General features: G+C 45.8%; 1 protein-coding gene across 1 annotated transcript in view; it reads right to left on the reverse strand.

The window, feature by feature from the left end:
- Positions 1–21,679, reverse strand: part of LOC147107703 (NXPE family member 3-like) — a 53,204-nt gene extending 31,525 nt beyond the window's left edge. Inside the window, exons 1-3 of the mRNA XM_086006928.1 lie at positions 21,395–21,679; positions 2,446–2,623; positions 555–1,342 (exon numbers count right to left, since the gene is read on the reverse strand). Coding sequence (XP_085863054.1) covers positions 555–1,342; positions 2,446–2,562 — 905 coding nt within the window. The 5' untranslated portion in view covers positions 2,563–2,623; positions 21,395–21,679. The remainder of the gene's footprint in view (positions 1–554; positions 1,343–2,445; positions 2,624–21,394) is intronic.
- Positions 21,680–22,267: the final 588 nt, after the last annotated feature.

A 22,267-nucleotide genomic window follows, 5' to 3' on the forward strand; every position in this document is an offset into this window, starting at 1 on the left:
TAATTGTCTTCAGTATTTAACTTAGAAAAAAATACCTAATTGAAGACAAGTAAAATGTTATCACTCATGTGTTATAAATTTACCATCACCAGGAAACAAAAGCACTTCAAAATTACCAATTATATATCTTCTATTAATATGCAGAATTCGGTTTCTTGTCTTGGAATATTATCCCCAAAAGAAATATTATTATATATTGCATTTATTATTTTCTTGACTTTTAACTCCTTCCATTGTACCACTCCCAACCTGAGAACTGGATCATTTCTATGGCCTCTGCCAATACTGCTCGTGAGACAACCCTGAGAGGTGTATGAGAGTGGTCTACAATAACATGACATGTGTGAAGGAGCACCTGAAATGTCTTAATTTATTGAGGGCTCCAAATCAATGAACCAAAAAGGTTTAAATACTGTCGTGCTCGAGGAGGTATTTCATGTTCAAGTTTATATTGACATTCAAATGTTGGGAAGTCTGGTTCTACACCTTATACATATATAACAATCTGCATCAGACCGAGAGATGGAAAATCAAAATAGAAATAAAAGACGTACCTTTGGAAATAACGACTCTCTTCTCCAATTAAGAGGTCCCTCTTATATTCTCCCATCGCATGGTTGATACGAGCAGTGCAGGGGAGCTTCTCTGGTTTGTAACAGAACCAGGGCTCCCCAGTCCTGAGATCGGTAAAGTTACAGAGCGGTTTAGTTTGAGGCAAACAAAGGGCACATACAGTGGTCTGTGAAGTGCCCCCATATTTGAAGGTACTTTTATAATACAGTCTATCTGGCCGTTCCTCACGTAGCCTTTCAAGTGCTTGGATCCCTTCACTGGGATGAACCAAGGAAACAGACACTTCAACTTTCCCTGGCCAAGATAAATTAAAATTTAGATAGTAAAATCCATTTTGGTTATCTATAACTGTTCCTGCTGAACCGGCTTTTAAAGCTGGGGTGTGGATCCGGCCTTGGAGATAGTCACCCCCATATTGCTTTGGGTTTCCTTCAAAATCATTCATACGCAGCATCACTTGTAACTGATCTCCAACATAGAAAGTCTTTCCAGAATTTAAAATAACAAAGCGAGTATGTGATGGGTCGCTGCTTTTCACAAAGGGCACAACAGGCTTGGGTGGTTTTGGCCATTCAATCATTTTCATAAGGATTGTCCCCTCTGACCTTTCTTCAGGGGTGAAGCTGTGATTCTGGTAACCACACTGCACCAATTTGTGTGTCCAAGGGGTCTTCCTTGTTTCCTCTTGCTGCCTCATTGCGTGATAAAACTTTGGAGTTGGATATCTCCTCCATTTGGACTCTGATCCAGAAATTGAATATTTATCATACTATGAAAAGGAACAACATTTTTAATGAATATATTTTCTATTGCCATCGCATACATGTTGTTTCCCAACACACATCCTCCTCCAGTCAAAAAAGAAGTTAGGAAGGGTCGTTCAGATTCTTTTTCAGGATTGCTACTTTTTGATTAAAGGGTTGTGTACTTCAATGAACGAGTCTACATTTGATATTTTATATTTTCAGACTGCATCTCAGACCAGGAGAGAAAACAAGCTTGGTGAAATTCTGTCCATGGACACCCAAACATCTCAGTGAGCTTATCCAATCAATGCCTGAAGCATACCAGACCAGGAAAGTTCCAGAATTAATCCCCAGTGTGTGCAGAGTTAGCCTCAGTACTCCTGAGTTACCGAGGGGAAGAATATATAATCAGTCAGTACTCCCCCTCCTGATTGCTATCCAATGACTCCTGTTGGAAGAACTTGTGTGGCAAAGGGTGAGAACAGGGTTGGGCTTCACTATGATGCCCTGCTACAGGTCAGGCAGCCTGCTAACACTCATCTTCCTTGCTGTTTACATGTTAAAAAGAGAAAGTCAGAAACAAAATTTACAATTCAAAACGTTTAAAATTGGATAATGTTCCTCATTAAAATTAGGTCACTTTCTATTTAAGTTCAGCACTAAAGAACACCAGGGGCAATGAATTGAAACTGGCACTTCTTATTGATGCTTCAGCACTCAGTAGGAAGACACAAATTCAATACTCTGCTCAGATCCCAATGTGACTCTGCAGTGGGTGCGGCAGAAGCTACAATGTCTACTTGCAGAGGGTTGATGGGGAAGGGGAGGAGAGAAAAAGGACAAGGCGTCCTCGCCAGACTACTGTTGTGCACCTCCTAGCATGTGGCCAAAGAGAGCATGGACAGAGGTCTGGAACACAATGCCCACCATACAGTGGGAATACATAACCCAGCACAACCCGAGCTTGGAGAAAACCCAAACCTGGTTAAAGAGACAAAAAGAGAAGTAGGACCATATTGATACTTTTCATTTGGAACATGAGAGACAAACCATCACATTTTTAAACACTCCTACTTTGAACCTTGATGGTTTACTCTAAACATACTGGTTATACCACTCTACACACCTTTATATTACGCAAGTTTAGAATCAGCAGCAGCAGTGTCATCAGAACCAGCAATATGAAAAGTGACCGGGGTATGTAGAACGGAAGAACAAGTTTTTTCGTGGCTTGTTCATCCATGCTGGAAGGTCACTGTGCACCAGTGCATAATCAGTCTGTTTAGCACTTCTGCTTTGTAAATCTGCAACAAAAAAGCACTAAATAAATGTAATATCAAGAAATCACTGGGACCTGGGTTTCCATTCGAGCATCCTGAGGGAAGCCTCTGACTATAATTTCAAAAAATGCACTGGAAAGTAAAATGGTGCCAAAGGGGTAGTGGTTAGACTCTCGCTTGTTGGAAATAGTCATTGCCTGGCACTTGTGTGGTGAGAATGTTACCTGCCACTTATCAGCCCAAGCCTGAACGTCATCCAGGTCTTGTTGCATGCGGGCATGGACTGTTTCATTATCTGAGGAGTTGTGAATGGAACTGAACACTGTGCAGTCATCAGCGAACATCCCCATTTCTGACCTTATGTGGGAGGGAAGGTTATTGATGAAGCAGCTGAAGATGGTTGGGCCTAGGGCACTGCGCTGCGGAACTCCTGCAGCGATGTCCTAGGGTTGTGATGATTGACCTCCAACCACCATGGGGTCCGGAGTCAATGTTGAGGACTCCCAGGGCCACTCCTTCCTGATTGTCTACCACTGTGCCACCACCCCTGGTGGGTCTGTCCTGCCGGTGGGACAGGACATACCCAGGGATGATGATGGAGGAGTTTGGGACATTGGCTCAAAGATATGATTATGTGAGTATGACTATGTCAGGCTGTTGCTTGACTAGTCTGTGGGAGTTTCTTCACACAGAGGGTGGTGAATCTTTGGAATTCTTTACCTCAGAGAGCTGTGGCAGCTCAGTCATTGGGTATGTTCAAAACAGAAGTCAATAGATTTCTGACTAGTAAGGGCATAAAGGGATATGGCGATATGGCCGGTGAATGGAGTTGAGGCAGAAGATTAGCCATGATCTCATTGAATGGCGGAGCAGGCTCGAAGAGCTGAATGGCCTACTCCTGCTCCTATTTTTTATGTTCTTTACTATCCGAGGCCTTGCAAGCGTCCAGCAGCATCCCCTATACACTTAAAAAAAATTAACATCTATTGTAGCAAGCCACTACTTCAATAAGAATTTTTTAAAAAGTCCAAAAGCTTAAATGCAAACTTACCTGAAAGATGTGTGTGTCCCTTTAAGAGGATGCTGACAGGGCCTCTGAGAGTCTGCTTGCACACTGGGTCTAATTGGCAAGCTCAGGACTCAGTGCAAATGTCCAAGTTCGCCATGGTGACAACGCCGACTAATGTCACCGCTCCTTCATTTTACTTTGCAGGGCAGTGCATCTTACCGGCAGCGCTGTTGGGCCTAGGAAAATGGAAGGCGTCGCAGGACCCGCCACCAGTGGGTGGAAGTGCGGCAGCCGCCCTCTTTTCGCGATTTTTTGACGGTAATGGGTGGCGTAAAGCCCCCAAATTTTTAACCCGATTTACTTGCCTTAGAGGCGGTGCAATAAAGGTTCACTAGATTGATTCCTGGGATGCGAGGATTGTCCTATGAGGAGGATTTTGTAGATTGGGCCTGTACTAACATAAGAACATAAGAAATAGGAGCAGGAGTAGGCCAATCGGCCCCTCGAGCCTGCTCCGCCATTCAATAAGATCATGGCTGATCTGATCCTAACCGCCAATCTACTATCACAGAAGCATCTCCCAAATCTAACAGAATTAGACACACGAAATAGCAGCAGGATCGGGCTACACGGCCCCTGGGCCCGCCCCGCTACCCACAGGGCCATGTCCGATCCAAACCTGGACTCATGTCCAGATTCCTGCCCGCTCCCCGTAACCCTTAATTCCCTTTACTTCTAGGAAACTATTTCTGTTTTAAATTTATGTAATGATGTAGCTTCTACAGTTTTTTGGGGCAGCATATTCCATGGACCTACCACCCTCTGAGTGAAGTAGTTCCTCCTCATCTCAGTTTTGAAAGAGCAGCCCCTTATTCTAAGACTATGCCCCCTGGTTCTAGTTTCACCCATCATCGGGAACATCCTCCCCACATCCACCCGATCCAAACCCTTCACAATCTTATATGTTTCAATAAGATCACCTCTCATTCTTCTGAACTCCAATGAGTAGAGTCCCAATCTACTCAACCTCTCCTCATATGTCCATCCCCTCATCCCCGGGATTAACCGAGTGAACCTTCTTTGTACTGACTCGAGAGCAAGTATGTCTTTTCTTAAGTATGGACACCAAAACTGTATGCAGTATTCCAGGTGCGGTCTCACCAATACCTTGTACAACTGAAGCAATACCTCCCTATTTATATATTCTATCCCCCTAGCAATGAAAGCCAACATTCCATTGGACTTCTTAATCACTTGCTGCACCTGCATACTAACCTTTTGAGTTTCGTGCACCAGGACCCCCAGATCCCTTTGTACTTCAGTGCTTTCCAGTTTCTTGCCATTAAGATAATAACTTGCTCTACGATTTTTCCTGCCAAAGTGCATAACCACACACTTTCCAGTATTGTATTCCATCTGCCAAATCTCTGCCCACTTACTTAGCCTGTCTATGTCCCCTTGCAGGCTTTTTATGTCCTCCTCACTCACTACTTTCCCTCCCATCTTAGTATCATCTGCAAACTTTGATATGTTACACTCGGTCCCCTCCTCCAAATCGTTAATATAGATTGTAAAGAGTTGGGGACCCAGCACTGACCCCTGCGGAACACCACTAGTTACTGATTGCCAGTCTGAGAATGAACCATTTATCCCAACTCTCTGCCTTCTGTTAGATAGCCAATCCTCTATCCATGCCAGAATATTACCCCCAATCCTGTGATTTTTTATCTTAAGCAATAATCTTTTGTGTGGCACCTTGTCAGATGCCTTTTGGAAGTCTAAATACACTACGTCCACTGGTTCCCCTTTATCCACCCTAAATGTTACTTCCTCAAAGAACTCCAGCAAATTTGTCAAACATGACTTCCCCTTCATAAAACCATGCTGACTTTGTCCTATTAAATTATGATTATCCAAATGTCCTGTTACTGTCTCCTTAATAATGGACTCCAAAATTTTACCTACCACAGATGTTAGGCTAACCGGTCTATAGTTTCCAGCCTTCTGTCTGCTGCCTTTTTTAAATAAGGGCGTTACATTAGCAGTTTTCCATTCTGCCGGGACCTTTGCTGAGTCCAGGGAGTTTTGGAAAATTATTACTAATGCACCGTAAGAGGGACCTGGAGCTTCCGGTCGCCTGTCACTTTAATTCACCGCTCCACTCCCACTCAGACCTCACCGTCCTCGGCCTCTTGCATTGTTCCACAGAAGCTCAGCGTAAGCTCGAGGAACAGCACCTCACCTTCCGATTAGGCACTTTACAGCCTTCTGGACTCAAAATAGAATTCAACAATTTCAGATCATAACATATATATATATTTTTTACCCACACTTTTGTTCTGTTCTTCTCTCCCACAGGGCATCTGTCTTCCATTCTGCCAGCGCAATTTACACTTCATCTAGAGCCATCCTTTGTTTCTTAACCTGTCCCATTACCATCTCCTTTTGCCTTGAATCTCTCTTAATGTCTCTCAATGTCACTTAATCTCTCCTGCCTTCCAGCCTATCACAGGCCTTCCCTTTTGTTCTTTCATCCCCTCCCCCATTTCTCAGCCACTACACTTGCTTAAAAATCTGTTCCATTTCCTGCTTTTTTCCAGTTCTGACGAAAGGTCATCGATCTGAAACGTTAACGCTGTTTCTCTCTTCACAGATGCTGCCTGACCTGCTGAGTATTTCCAGCATTTTCTGTTTTTATTTCTGTTTTTATTTCTGTTTTTATTTCAGGTTTCCAGCAACTGCAGTATTTTCCTTTTGTATTGTTGTAAAGTGGATTGCCTTTGTCTCCGAGCAGCCACCCTTGGGTTCCTTGTGGTGGCTGGAAGATTGCTGGCACAGCATACTGACACAGGATGAAGGCATCATGACTGCTGCCAGGATAACGGGCACTCACCATCATGATGTGCTGGGCGTGGTCGCACACCAAATGCACATTAAGTGAATGGTAGCCTTTGCGGTTGCGGTACATCTCAGGATTGACATAAGGCGCCTGCATAGCCACCTGTGCGCAGTCGATGGTGTCCAGCAACTTTAAATAACTCTAGAAAGCTCCAAACAGTTCAACAAACTTACACAGCGCCAGCAGAAATCAAAAAGCAAGTTACATGAAAGTTGTTGATGGTCCCTTTAAATATCACTGGTGGGGGTTTCTCGTGCAGCTCAACGCACATTCAGCTGTGTGTGCTTTGGAGAGGACGTACAGTCGAGCGGCGATGTCCAAAATAACAGGTCGTATCACGATCTGCCTCATTTGCATTCTTCTGCCGAACGCAGGCAACAGCCGCGCTACCGACTGCCCTAAATGGTGACTGCCACGGCCCGCACCGGAAGTGGCTGGAAGCGAGGTGGCTGCCATTTTTTGGCTGAAACCAACCTTAAATGCCGGGGCAAAAGGGGGGAATTTTGCAGCTTAAATATTTTGTTACCCAGTCGCTTAAAAATAAAAAAATATCCATCCTCCATCCCATGTTCAAGCCAGGAGGCAATTTTCTCCAAGGCCTCTCACCTTGAAACCAGATGCAGAAGAGCAGCATACATTAACTTATCTTTTTCTTTTTCCTTCCCTCTCCAGGGAACCAAACAAACCGCCACACTGCACATTCCCCAGTGATAAGATAAATCAGGAATCTCTATTTCCACCAGCGAGTGATTCAGTAACTAAATTTAAAATTATCAACTAAAGAACAAAGGAAGCGATTCGATAAGGCCCGAAAACGGGCGCAGGGATCGCGATGCGGGATCTGCCCATACCCGTTGAAAGTAATGCAGGCAGCACGCGACATTCGTGCCGCCTGCTAATTAACATGATTGTAGCATTGAGCCCAGTGCTGAGAGTGCTGCTGGTTGGCTGAATGCTCAGCAGGGGAGGGCCAATTTCGTGGGAAGTGATCTCTATTTAAAGCTAGCCTGCATTTTGAAATACAGTCTGCACTTCGTAAAGGGGAGGTGCTTTCTGAAATAAGCACCTCATTGTTATTATTGTAAAGGAAACTGTAAGGTAGCTATGGCTCAACAGGGCAAAGAAAGGACACCTAGGTTCTCAGAAGAAGCACTGAAGGCTTTAGTGCAGGGGGTCAAAAAGGAGGACACAGGTCCTCTACCCGCAGGGGGCCAGGAGGCCCTCCAGACTAACTATAAGAAGGCAGTGGGTGCAGATTCTGAAGCAGTCAGTGCCACCAATCTTTCCCCCAGGACATAGATCCAGTTCTGCAAGAAGTTTAATGACCTCACACAAATGGTCAAGGTCAGTGAATGCATCTTCAAATGTCATATCCCACCAACTGCACCACTAGCCTCACACACTGCTCAATGCACCACACCCCCATCCCTCACCAACCAATAATCTCTATCAATCATGACTCATACCTCACAATCATTGCTTCACCTCACCCTCACACAAGTACCACTGTTGCAAGCATCACATCCACATCTCAGAGCTTGCACATAATGTAAGCTATTTAACCATGACAGCCACATCACCCAAACATATTGCACCACACTCACTGACACACTTCCCTTTCTCTTTCAGGCTAAGGTGGCTCATAACCGGTGCCAGCAGCAGGTAACAGGTGGGGAATGGGCACAAATGCATATCCTGACCCCGCTGGAGGAGACAGTGCTAGACATCATTGGAGGGGCCATCACTGAGGCCATGGCGATCGGCAAGGCTGAAACCATTGCCGATCATGGTATGCTCATACCTAATCCTCCTTCTCACATCCCACCTCATCCCACAATCTCTTCTCACTTACAAGCTGCTGATGGTATAAGCATTCACATCTTGCTTCCCCCCCCCATCCTCCCCGCCACTCTCACCACAACCCTACCCTTGTGCCTGTCTCCCTTTCAGATACCCCAAGAACTCCAACCAGCCCAGCCACTGCAGGAAAAAGAAGAGGAGAGTGATGGAGAAAAAAACACACCATCACTCGATTTGTCATTTGCAGGCACCCAAGAAACTGGCACTGTTCAAAGGGGCTTGCAGGGTGTCACAGCAGTCCAGCAATCTGTCCTCGAACAGATTACTAGGATTGCTGAGGTACAACCCCAGGGGAGTGGCAGTGGCCCTGTGGAGCACAAACCTGCTGTCCATTCTCAGGATGACAGCATTCTTCCTCCCACACCTGCCACTCCACCAGTTCCCTTACTGTTGCCTGTCAGACAGCCCACCCAGACTGCTGTCCCCCATTGCCGAGGTGGTGCAGTCTGCAGCCGGGCCTTCTAGGCCAAGAGCTGCTCGAGGTCATCCTGCAAAGCCATCTGCAGCATCCCCCACTGAAAGTCAGCAGCCTTCCACTAGCCATGCTGCAGCCACTGGGGTAGCACTTCGTAGGAGCACTAGGATAGGCAAAGCACACGAAAGACAGGCACTAAGGAAATGCACAAGGGTGATTAGTTGACTTTTTATGTAGTATTGGAATGAATCATTTATAAATTATTTGGAATGTTTGTTTTGTGGTGGCTTTCATTTCAGCATTGTGGCCAATTGGACGCTGTGATGTTCCGTGACAGAGGGCTGGTAAGGTGGGGAAGTGTTGAGCAACAGGGATCTGGGGTTTCAGTCAGGGGGACCGGAGTCTGATGATGCACTCACAGACAGCGGATCCAGAAAGTGGATTTGCAGGCTTCCTCCCTTCCTCTTCCTCCTCTCCCACTTCCTCCTCCTCTTCCACCTCCTCCTGAGTTGGTCGTGGAACCTATGGTGGCAAAGTCTGCACCCTCATGATGGCCAAGTTGTGGAGGATGCAGCACGAATTGGGACACCCGCTCCGGCGAGTATGGGAGGGCTCCTCCCAAGCAGTTAAGGCAGCAGAACCGTTGCTTGAGCACCCCAATGATCTGCTCGATGACATTCCTCATGGTAGCACAGTTCTCATTATGTGTTGATACATGGACAGAAAGGAAAAGGAAAGTCCAGGAGAACTAGGCATGAAGGAAGAGTAGTACCATATAAGGTGCTGCAATAATAAAAAGGACCAATAGGAGACAGAAAGGACTTTCCGCAGCACTCACATTGGAAATGTATAAATAGCTTACTGCTACTAACAATAGATGGTACAATGTAAGGAGCGCATATCTGTAGTGTATGTGCTTTAAGTCAGAACTACTTTTTACAGCTCCTGTATACTGTAGTACCGGCAGTGACCACACCGGTATATAAGCTGTGCGCATGCCTCTGTGCCCCAGTCTAGAGATTACCCTCCTCCAGTAAAGACCTGTTATTTGTTTATGTACAGCATCCGTGTAATTATTTATCCACTGAACCACGGATCTAACAGTGGTGACGAGTGTTGATGCGAATCTACCTGCAACATAAAAAAAAATAGTCGAGTCCAGGAACACGGGCGTCGACCGCGAGCAACTGCCCAGCAGTCAGGCAGAGATCCAACTTCGCTGGGGAGGCTGTGGAGAGCCGGGCTTGGTTCCCCAGCCAGAACGAGCAGTAAGAGACCGACGACAGGTCCAGAGCAGACCCTTCCCGAGCAGCGGCGGCTGGAGCCGACCGACAGCAGAGAGAGAGAGCCGGGCAGCGTCGACGGGGTAAGAAAGAGGGTGAAGAGAGCAGGGCGCAGCCGGGGGTTGATCACCGAGCGGCGTCGAGGAAAAATACTGCAAACCGGAGAGATAGAGGGTAAGAAACAGTCGGGTTCTAGACTGAGCGGCGTCGACAAATATCAAGAGAAGAACACGCAGAGTACAGCCAGGGGTCACGTGCTGATCAGGGTCTGCGGGGCGAAGCAAGGGGAGATGCCATTGAGCCGCGGAGAAGCAGGGAGAGCGCGGGAGACGCCATTGAGCCGCGGAGAAGCAGGGAGAGCGCGGGAGGCGCCATTGAGCCGCGGAGAAGAAGGAAGAGCGCGGGAGACGCCATTTTGCGAAGCCGCAGCGGAGAAGACGGGCGAGCGCGGGAAGGAAGGAAAGCACGGGAGATGCCATTTTGTGCCAGCGGAGAAGAAGGGGAAGCGCGGGAGGCGCCATTGGTTATAGTTAACGTACAACCAAGGATGCCGAAGAGTGGCAGTATCTCTACGTTCGACAATGAAGTCGAAGATTGGGCGACATATGTGGAACGTATTGAGGTGTACTGCAGGGCGAATGAAGTGCCAGATGCTAATAAAGCACTGGTTCTGTTAAATTCCATGGGTGCAAAAACTTATGGGTTACTGCGAAATTTAATAACCCCAGAGAAGCGGGTAAACAAGAATTTTGAAAGCATAGTAGAAATCCTACAGGACCACTTAAACCCCACACCGCTGCTGATAGCAGAACGATTTAAGTTCCATAAAAGGAACCAACACAAAGACGAAAACAATGCTGAGTACCTAACGGAACTGCGCAAGCTATCGAAATACTGCCAGTTTGGAGCAGGACTAGCAGACACGTTAAGGAACAAGTTTGTGTGTGGGCTACAAAGTGAAGGAACCCAGAAACGGCTTCTATCAGAAAAGGACCTTACGCTGGACAAAGCTTTCAGTATGGTAGTATCACACGAAGCAGCCGCAAGGGGCGCTGCAGAGATACAACGGAGACCGCAAGAATATGGCACCAACGAAATGACCTATGGAACAGAGAAGTGCTATCGCTGCGGCAGAACAACACATGACCAGAAAGATTGTTGGTTCAAGGACCAAGTGTGCAGACAGTGTGGGAAAGCAGGACACATAGCAAGAGTCTGCAGGTCTGGGAAGAAAACCAACAGTAAGAAATCTCCACAGGAGAAGTACAAAAAGGTACACCAGGTGATGGACAGTGGTTCAGACGAACAGAAAAGTGACACAGACTCCGGAAGCAAGGAGCTGGGTTGTCTGAAACTACATAATGTAACCGAAATGGAGGATCACCAGACTATCTGGGTTACACTCAAGATAGACGGAGTCCAAGTGGAAATGGAATTGGACACAGTGTCAGCTCTAACAGTCATAAATCAAAGAGACTACAAGCGGCTATTTTCACACATACCTTTGAAAGCTACAGAGATTTGACTTGAAGACGTGTACGGGGCAAAAAGTCTACCCCAAAGGAAAAATAAGGGTGAAAGTGTCATATAAAGGTCAGGAAATACCTAAAATGGATATATATGTATTGCCAAATGGAGGACCACCACTGCTAGGACGTGAATGGATCCGGAAGATACATTTAGATTGGCATTCCATACAGGCACTGAAGGTGGAGGCCAAAAAGGATGACAACGTCACACCTGGACGACTGTCAAAAATGCTAACTGATGCAAAAGAAGTGTTCCAGGAGGGACTAGGAACACTAAAAGGAATGAAAGCAACAATTAAAATAAAGGAATATGGGCTGCGAGCTAATCGCCACAAGTGCGAGTTTTTCCAGAAACAGATCTCGTATTGCGGCCACGTCATCGATGAAGAGGGGTTACATAAGTTCCCTGACAAGATAGAGGCAGTAGTCAAGGCTCCAGCACCGGAAAATGTGTCACAACTGAGGTCGTTCCTCGGGCTGGTAAACTATTACCACAAGTTCTTACCAAATTTGTCTATGGTATTACACCCGCTGAACACCCTACTGCAAACAGGGGTACCATGGAAGTGGGATGACGAACGTAGACGAGCTTTCCAGAAGTGTAAAGAATTGATCACATCAAAAGGGGTGTTGGCCCATTTCAACCCAGCACTACCAATTCGTTTGGCATGTGATGCATCACCCTACGGCATTGGAGCGGTGCTGTCGCACAAATTCCCAGATGGGCTGGAGAGGCCAGTAGCCTTTGCGTCTCGGTCACTAACCTCAGCTGAGCGCAACTACACCCAGATTGACAGGGAGGCCCTCAGCCTAGTATGGGAAGTAAAAAAATTCAACCACTATCTGCATGGACAGAAGTTCACCTTGCTGACTGACCACCAACCACTTGTCTCCATCTTTAATCCTAAGAAGGGCGTGCCAGTAATGACTGCACAGCAGTTACAAAGATGGTCCCTGTTTCTAGGGGCAAATCAATATGAAATAGAATATAAAGGCACGAGACAGCATGGGAATGCTGATGGGCTATCGCGCCTTCCACTGCCTACTGTGGAGGAAGCACCAGCAGTGGACCCTATCGAGATATTTTATTCGTCGATAATTGAACGATTGCCAGTAACAAACGCGGATATAGAGAAGGAGACCCGCAATGATCCGACGCTGTCACGGGTATATGAATTGACGGTGAGGGGATGGCCAACACATGGCGGCTCACTGTTGCCAGCATTCTCATCCAGAAGAGAACAGCTGTCAGTATGCCAGGGGACAGTGATGTGTGGATCCAGAGTGGTGATTCCACCCAAGTTAAGGGAGAGAGTGCTAAATGAGCTACATGAAGGTCATCTGGGGGGAGTGAAAATGAAAAGCCTAGCTAGGGCTTATGTGTGGTGGCCGGGAATCGATCAACAAATCGAAGACCTAACTAAGAGCTGCTTAGAATGCCAGAAGGTCCAAAATGCACCACCACATGCCCCTCTACACCCATGGGAGTGGCCCTCCTCTCCATGGCAACGGGTGCACATTGATTTCGCTGGTCCATTCATGGACTCAATGTTCTTAATAGCAGTGGATGCTCATTCAAAGTGGCCTGAGGTGATAAAGATGTCTTCAACCACTACAGAGAAAACGATTGCAGTCCTACGGACCATATTTGCCAGAAACGGGTTGCCAGAGCAGATCTGCTCTGATAATGGACCACAGTTTGTGTCCGACGAGTTCCAAAAATTCATGAAAAGGAATGGGGTAATGCATTACACATCCACCCCGTATCATCCAGCCACCAATGGATTGGCTGAGAGGTTCGTGCAAACCTTTAAGAAGGCGATAAAGGCCATGTGCAACGAGGAAATTCCACTACAGCATAAGATGGACAATTTCTTATTAGCCTACCGAAACGTGACACATGCAGTTACCAACCAGACACCGGCCATGATGTTCTTTAACCGAAGGTTGAGATCTCGTCTGGGCTTGCTCAGACCAAATGTGCGAAGAAATGTTGAGGACAAACAATTCCAGCACATCAACGAGAAGCCAACAAGGAGCTTCAATGTAGGGCAACCAGTCTTGGCCCGGGACTATCGAACAGAGAAGTGGCAACCCGGAACGATATGTACAAGGCAGGGGCCATTAATGTACACAGTGGATGTCGGGGAGAACATTGTGAGACGCCACGTCGATCAGATCTTAGCATCACAGGAATGCGTCAACCCCATGTCTCGAGTACCTGGGGATGAACCCGACATACCGGTAGTATCTACTTCAGACCCAGTAGCAGTGGAACCCGATGAATTACCCGATGAAAGGGGGTCAGAATCGCCTCTGCACCAAGAACAAGAACCTTCGGAAAGGCGCTATCCCGAAAGGGTCAGGAAGCCGCCCCAAAGACTGAATCTATAAATGGACTTTTGTTATTGAATGTACATGTAAAAATGTAATGGTTATTTGAATATTAAGGGGGTATTATTAATCTAAAAAGGGGAGGAATTGTAGTGTATGTGCTTTAAGTCTGAACTACTTTTTACAGCTCCTGTATACTGTAGTACCGGCAGTGCATGCCTCTGTACCCCAGTCTAGAGATTACCTCCTCCGGTAAAGACCTGTTATTTGTTTATGTACAGCATCCGTGTAATTATTTATCCACTGAACCACGGATCTAACAATATCTATGTCTAATTGTAACCTGTCTGCATAACTACTGTGTGTGCTGAAGCAAGAATAAAAGTGTTGTAACCAGAAACTGTCATACAAGGTGTGTTTGAGATGGGAATAGTAGTTGCTCGGCTAGTAGTGTTAGTAACATTGGTGATAGCACTATGCATAATAAGTAAATCTAGGAAAGAAAGACGTGGAAGAGAGGAGGACAAGAAAAAAATGGATGAGTTAAGGGTTAGCGTGGCAGGCTTGTCCTTCGGCACTTGCGCGGAGAAATCCAGTAGTGACGATGACGAGGAGAATCCAGTCCTCACGTTGGCACCCTCAATTCCTGGTTCCCCACCGCGGGAGGGTAAATGTGGCAGCGAGGAGGACAACAGTTTAAGTCAATCTCCATCGTACATAGTTAGCAGCAGCTTAGATAGTATAGCCAATCACACTCTGTCCCATGCGGCAGGTAACAGTATGGGTAGGCACTTAGTGGTCCCCATAGTAACCAAACGCCTGTGCACACATGGCACGAAGGGCCAGACAGACAGACAGACAGATATATATACACAGACACATATCAACAAGTTAGTAGGGACCTAACTCTCTCGGAATTATGCAACTTAGTGGCCAACTGCCTAAATATGATGGGGTAGGAAACACAACCAGCTATTAAATAAAGTACAATAGCTACAGCAGGCAAACACCTTGACAAACATGGATGCTGGTGGACTGCTACAGGCTGTCTTACCTCCAGGCTTGACACTGCCTAAGCGATTTATAGAGGGACCAGAATTCTCAAAACATGATGTGTGCGAGGAAATGGTGTTGAGGCTGTGGAATATAGGGTAGTGGCGGATATGGGAAAAATAGTGGACTATAAACCCAAGGACAAGCACCCAACTCAATATCTGAGAGCCTTTGTGGAGGTGTATAGTCAAAACCATGGGGCTCTCAACGAGTGGCGTTAACCGGAAATTATCCCATGTTTTGCACCTTGGTGATTAGCAGGTACAAAACCCTTGCCAGTCCTGCCTATGAGCAGATGCTCCAACTGTACGCTATGGAATTAACAGCAGCTAATCCCTGGGTAGGAATAGGGGCCTCCAAAATGCCCTCCTAGCCTGGTACGAATCCCAACTCGATCAGAGACACCCAGTAAATCCGAAGGCTGTGGTACATGCAACTGGGGAAGTTTAAGGTCCCTATTAGGACAAGGGCACTATGGGAATGTGTCTCCCGGAATAATGCACCCATATGGCCCGTAAAGAAGCCTGATGACTCTTGACGACTGACTATCGATTATCGCCAGTTAAATAAACATACCACGCCTCCAGTGGTAAGCCATCCTGACATGATATCCAAGTTATGGGGTACAGCGACTGTATATTCACCCTTGGACATCTCAAATGGATTCTGGAGCCTTCCAGTGCATCCATACAGTCAATATAAATTTGCATTCGCCTTCAAGGAACAGCAATACACTTAGGTAGGGTTACCCCAGGGATTTCACAACTGCCCCACTTTATTTCATCAGTGTATGGTGGGCATATTGCAATCCTGCTCACGACCTGACAATGAGAGTCAGTATGTCGATGATCTATTGTTGCAGTCGGAATCCATGGAGGAACATTACCTCCTCTTGGAGGAAGTTTTGAGCCTCTTAGAAGAAGCTGAATTTAAGATCAATCCAAAAAAAGCTGCGCTTGTGCAGAAAAACTTAACCTTTTTGGGTGTTAAAATTGAAGAGGGAGGAAAGACCCCAATCCAGCCAAGGAATGATTGGTGGCGGAACTAACAACACTGTGGGACTACCTTCACCACACGGACTGCAGTGGTTCAAGAAGCCACCTTCTCAAGGGCAATTAGGGATGGGCAATAAATCCTGGCCTTGCCAGCGACACCCACATCCTGTGAACGAATAAAAAAAACTACCAAGACCACATACAGTTACAGCTTTGCGGTTGTTCCTTGGTATTATGGGATTTTGTAGGGAATTTATTGAAGGGTTCAGTGAGGTGTCAGCCTCCTTGTATCGCCATCTGCAAGGAACCTAGGAAAAGAGGAAGTCTTTGAAGGCAAGGGCTTGGGATCGCATCAGGCATTCGAAAACCTTAAAAAAGCACTCACACAAGCTCCAGCCTTGCGGAGTCCCGATCCTCTAAGCCCTTATGGAGCTTGCAGTATCGGAACATTGCCTATCCGCCATAGTATTGTAAGAGGTGCATCCTGGTAGGATACTTTTCGTGTACACTCACCCCTGCGGAGAGATCGTACGAGACAATGTACCAAGCAGGTCTTGGGGGTTCATTGGTTAGTCAAGCACACAAAATATTTGGTAGGATTTAATCAATTGATCCAACATACCCCTCACACCCCAATGGTGTTATCATTGAAGGGCCAGTGAAAGGAATGTGCCTGTCGTGATGGGGAAGATGGAAAATGGAACTGGGCAGTAAAGATATTATGGTCCGACACTCCCACACCTAACAATTGGCCCATATGTTACTGTACAAGGGAGCATCCCATACCTGTAAAGTGGAAGAGGCTGTATCCAGTGGACCTATTAAAACCATACTACTTATAATAATAATAATAATAATAATAATAATCAACTTTATTGTCATTGTTGGTGCACAAGTACAGTACAACGAAATGTAGGCTTGCGGCTCCCGAGAGTGTACATTTAGATTAAGACATATAAACATTCAACATTCATTTGGCTTGTAATGCATTAACATAAACATAATAAAATGCATTGGTAGATGTGCAGGCTTTAGAGTTTATTTGTGGAGTTCAGTAGGATGACAGCCCTGGGAAAGAAGCTGTTCCTAAATCTGGTCGTTCGGGTGCGAATGCATCTGTAGTGTCTCCCAGATGGCAGGAGGGTGAACAGACTGTGGCTGGGGTGGGTAGGGTCTTTGATGATGGACCGTGACCTCCGTAAACAGCGTTTCTGGTATATGTGCTCTATGGTCGGTAGCCGGGTGCCGGTAATGCGTTGGGCAGTTTTGACTACCTGCTGCAGGGCTTTCCGGTCATAGTAGCTACAGCTGCCATACCATACTGTGATACAGTTCATCAGGATGCTCTCTATTGTGCAGCGGTAAAAGTTAGAGAGGATCAGGGGTGACAAGTTACATCCCTTCAGCCTCCTTAGGAAATATAGGCGCTGTTATAAATCTCATCATCATGAAGAACCGACTCATGAAATAACACTGGACGGCCAGCTGGTGGTGCCGTTCAAGGAGTTTAAATACTCGGGCGTGGGCCCAGCTTGCCTAGGGACATTTTGTAAGACAGGAACTAGTGAAGTACAACTAGACCTCCATGTTTTGAAACAAGTTGATTAAAGCCTTGCTTTATACTCGAACCAAGTGCATAGTGAGTTTTATTACGTCACTACTATTGGGCTCCACTAGTGTCTATGTGGATGGTTCCAGGTTCTACGAACAGGTACAGTTCTATATCAGCGCTGCATGCTGGATTCGACAGTACAATCGACGTGTCCTCAATAAATATCCACCTCAACATTCTGCCCAAAAAGCGGAAGTTCTCCAGATCATTATGGGGAATGTCAGCATATACTCCGACAGTTCATTTGTGTGCAATTCCCTCACAGGATATCTGCCAATCTAGCAAAAGCATAGCTTCTGCACTGCAGAAGTGAAACCACTCGCCAATCATTCAGAGATTCAAATGATTTGGGATATCGCCAGCGAGCGACCAGAGCAAATTGCCATTTTTAAAGGTGAAAGCCCATCAGCGGGAGGGTACTAGCCAAGAAGGCAACCCTAATAATGTGGCTGACGATTTGGCCAGAAAAACGGCAATAAACGGGGATCCATGAGAACCACACACCTTATGGCCACTGGCACCGGGGCGGCAGACTTCAGTCATACTGGATATGAAAACCTGTCAGGATACTGACCCCGATGTGGTAATGGCCAAAGAGGCTATGCATCACGGGAAGGATCGTCCCTTCTCCCCACCTCACTTTGCACCAAATAAGGAATCACTTGTCCTACATGAAGAGGTTTTGCATATGTGGTATCATGGGGATCAGTTTAAACCCTATAAAAAGGGCGCAGATGTTGAATAAAGCATAAATGCTACATATGGTCTTGTATGCGCAGGTGAAGGAGTGCCAAAGATGTTGTACATCCTGCTACTGTTCCTGACTGGGAGTATATATGGAATGAATGCTAAAGGCAAGCCGCAAAATGATTTTACTATTACTATAGAGGGGAAACAGACTTTACAGACACTGTTGGTTCAGAACTTCACCATGTCATTATACATGATAGGATCGCTTAGTTGGACAAGACCAGGGGTTGTGTCTTGAATGCACCTGTCCAGACTCCAAGGGTGTCACATTCCATAAGGAGAAACCAGAAATGGAAACAAGAAACTGACTGAAGGGAGACATCGGCAAAGAGTCACATCAAAGCGGAACTAAGTTACGTTGGTCTAAATTTCTGCCGCATAATGAGACAAACGTGTGTCAGTGTAAAATTGGGGGCTCTGGGAATACACCATGCTGTGTAACGGCATTAATAAGATTGGAGGGTAAAAGAAAAGGCAAATGCCACATTTATAAAGGGCAAGAGGAAAACAATGTGGTAAAGGTGGAAGAAGGATTTGGGGTACAGTTGAAATGTATTTGTAGAATTCACAGATTATAGATGAAATGCTAGGAGAATTATTAAAGGAATTGTTAGGAAAGAATAGGAATAGGAGCCAAGGCAGAGTTAGCAGGAATGAACAGGATAGATATAGAGGGCATGTGGGAACATGATGAGGTTATGAGGAGACAACTAGAAGGATTATTGGCAACAATGAAGCAACAAGAGGGTGACAACCTGAGGGAGCATCAGAATGCATTACTGTCTACGGAATAATTCGTGTGGGAGCTGGGGAAGATCCAAGAACAACTGAGAAAATGGTTCGAAGGAACTGCGGATACAGAATATGATGTGATGCGCCAGATGGGAATGGCATTTTAGGACAACTGAAATGAGGGCAGAGGCAAGGATATCATATTGGTTGTATTGGTGCTACCCCTGATAGCAAAGAACGGGAGTCAACCTTGGAAGGTGTACCAGATAGAATGAATAAGGGTGATGAAGACTCCAACAAAGGCCCAATGTACAACAACATGAGGGATATCCGCAATACCTGATTAAGAATGATGGAACATGGATTGCATCAGACATGGAGTGTTGCACTTTGAAAGGAACTACATGGACCTGTATGTGTGACGTAGTAAGACAACGTACCATTCTGGCTTGTGGATTTACGCTGGATGATGATTTCCCAAGATGCAAACTGGGCTTGGAAATATGGGAGAAGGGAAGAACAAACTGGGAATATAAATGGCAAAGGAAAGAAATGTGTGACAACCACGGCAAACACGACGGTAGGAACAACTGAATGCCCCGTTACACAAACATCGCTCTGCATATGACCTGAGAGAGGAAGTATAAAGATAGGAGGCAAACCTCTGGTACCGGATTATCACAATAATGTAACACACATCCAACTGAAATTGCCATTGGAAGATGAGGCAATCCAAGCGATTCCACATATCAGGTATTATATACCCACTCTATCCCTCAGTTCTGTGACCACCTCCTTGGTGAAGCAGAGCCACTGAACACACTGCTCCTGGCTTAGGTGCAGGTAGGAGTAGTGCTCCCTGAAGACCCTAGATAGGTAAGGCCTCCTTCGGAGAGCCCTCTTCCTCTCTTTGTGAGCAGCTTGTCTTCTTTGGTGCCTCTGCTCCATCTCCCTGTCATGCTTTGGCGCGAGGGGCACTGCGAGTAGAGCCCCCAGGACTGGGAGCAAGTGGTGTAGTCAGAGGCCTTCCAGTAGCAGCCAACGCCTGGCCAATGTCCAGCATCACTCCCTGCACACTTTAACAACTTTTCAAATCTCTTCCAGCAACACAGTGATCCTACAAACTCTGCAAGAGCCAGTACATAGCAATAAGCAATTAACCTGCAAGTTGGATGTATCCCTTTAAGTAGCACTGGTGGGCTGACCGACATTTGTCCCTCAATCAGTTATCTATTGAAACCACAAATAACAATCATGTTACATTGTTACAACTAAAGCTCGAGGAACAGCACCTCATCTTTCGATTAGGCACTTTACAGCCTTCAGGGCTCAACATTGAGTTCAACAATTTCAGACTATAACACCTGCCCCCATTTTTCAGACAGCTGTTGATGATTCTGCCATCCCCATTTGCAACACTTAATCACTCCTGCCTCCTACCTTAGCACAGACTGTTCCTTCAGTTCCTCCCCTCCTCTCCCCCTTTCCCTGCCTCTGCACCTGCTTAAAACCTGTTACATCTCTAACCTTATCCCATTCTGATGAAGGTTCACAGACCTGAAACGTTAACTCTGTTTCTCTCTCCACGGATGCTGCCTGGCCTGCTGAGTGTTTCCAGCATTTCCCAATGTTACATTGTACCTGCCTGGCCTCTTGTTCCTCTCCTTTATTTTCAAACAGGAATCCCTGAACCCTAGGAGGCCTGTGAAAGATTCCCAGAGGATCCCCGAGCTCCTCAAATTTCCACCTGTCATCAGATTTGTTGACTTACTCGCAAATTATTCATGTAGCTGTACGCTAATAAAACATGTTTTTCACAATGATTGCAGTATTTTCCTTTGAGTAGCTGACCCTGTCTCTCAGATGCTAGGACGAGCTGTTTCAATACTTGTAGGAGATCCCGGCAACTGTGTTAATATTGGCAAGAGAGCCCCACGCAGAAACCTTTGAATGCCACTGCTTTATTAGAACACAATTGTTCCCTCCCGGACTCTAATCACTGAACTACACCACCTACCAGGAAGTTGTGCTTAATTTTATAAACATCAGAAATGAAACGTTCAGACCTTGCCGTAAAACGTTTATAATTAATGATTGGATTCAATCACTCAGAAGTCAATGTTTAATCTGCCCAGTAATTTAAACATTGTCTTAAATGTATTAAATAATATTCACATCAAGCGGTTCTTCGTCAGGCGGTCGACTCATGAGCGCTTAAAATGATATTTTAGGTCAAAAGTGGGTATTTTTCGGAGACACCCTATTTTAAGTAACCTTCATCGGATATGTTATATATACACCTTAAAAAGTAATTAAAACTTTACCTTTTTAACATAGAAACCGGAACAACGTGTCCCCGGCAGTGTTGAGTTACCTGTAATTTACAATCATTTCTCTTTCGTTATTGTCCACGACCCGTTTAAGTCTAAAAATGTCTGAAATTAACCAGGAGCTTTGATCTGATATCTGTAGCTCCTCCCTGCCCTGGTAACCAGCAAACATGAGCTCGTATTTCTCATGTTACGCCCGAAAAAGAAAAGGAACTCCTCCCTGCTTCTGAGCCTCGAAGTCTGAACTTTTGGGAATTCTCAATAGTTTGACAGTGGTGTCATACACACGCTTACTACTCTTATAGAGTGAAAGAAACCTGCGTTCAGTGATTCTGCGATGTGAGAACTGATTTCAGTCTTTAAAAAAAACTACTCGTTCGTCCAATTCAACAGTAATTTAACTTGGCAATTGGATAACTATGAAAACTTCCCAATTATGAAGGGTTCAGTAAACCTTATTTTGTTGCTGTTGATACCATGGGCAGTGGACAGAGGAATAAGTGAACCTGCCCAAAGTTCTCTCTATTCATTTTAATGGAAGGACAATTGGACAAGCTGGGCAATCGCCCACAGCATCTGTAAGACGTGTAAATTTTTACTCCCGTCTAACAGTACTTAGAATTTGGACCCGTATTGGAACAGACAACTCGAGACAAAGATTTCAGGGTAACTGTTCTTTATGTAAAATCAACAGCGATTACAAGCAAGTACAAGCATACATACGTACGAAAACCAAAGGGTGATCGGTTCAGCGGTGACTAGTAGGTTCTCTTTGTGCAACCAATCAAATCGCCCGACTCACTGCAGCAGCCCCGAGTGTCTTTCGACTGCACTTTTTGTTCCCCAAAACCTCGCAGACCGCCCAAT

This window comes from Somniosus microcephalus, chromosome 14, assembly GCF_052327205.1.
Source record: "Somniosus microcephalus isolate GS21.2 chromosome 14, FLI_Smic_1.0, whole genome shotgun sequence".
NCBI classification, from domain to species: Eukaryota; Metazoa; Chordata; class Chondrichthyes; order Squaliformes; family Somniosidae; genus Somniosus; species Somniosus microcephalus.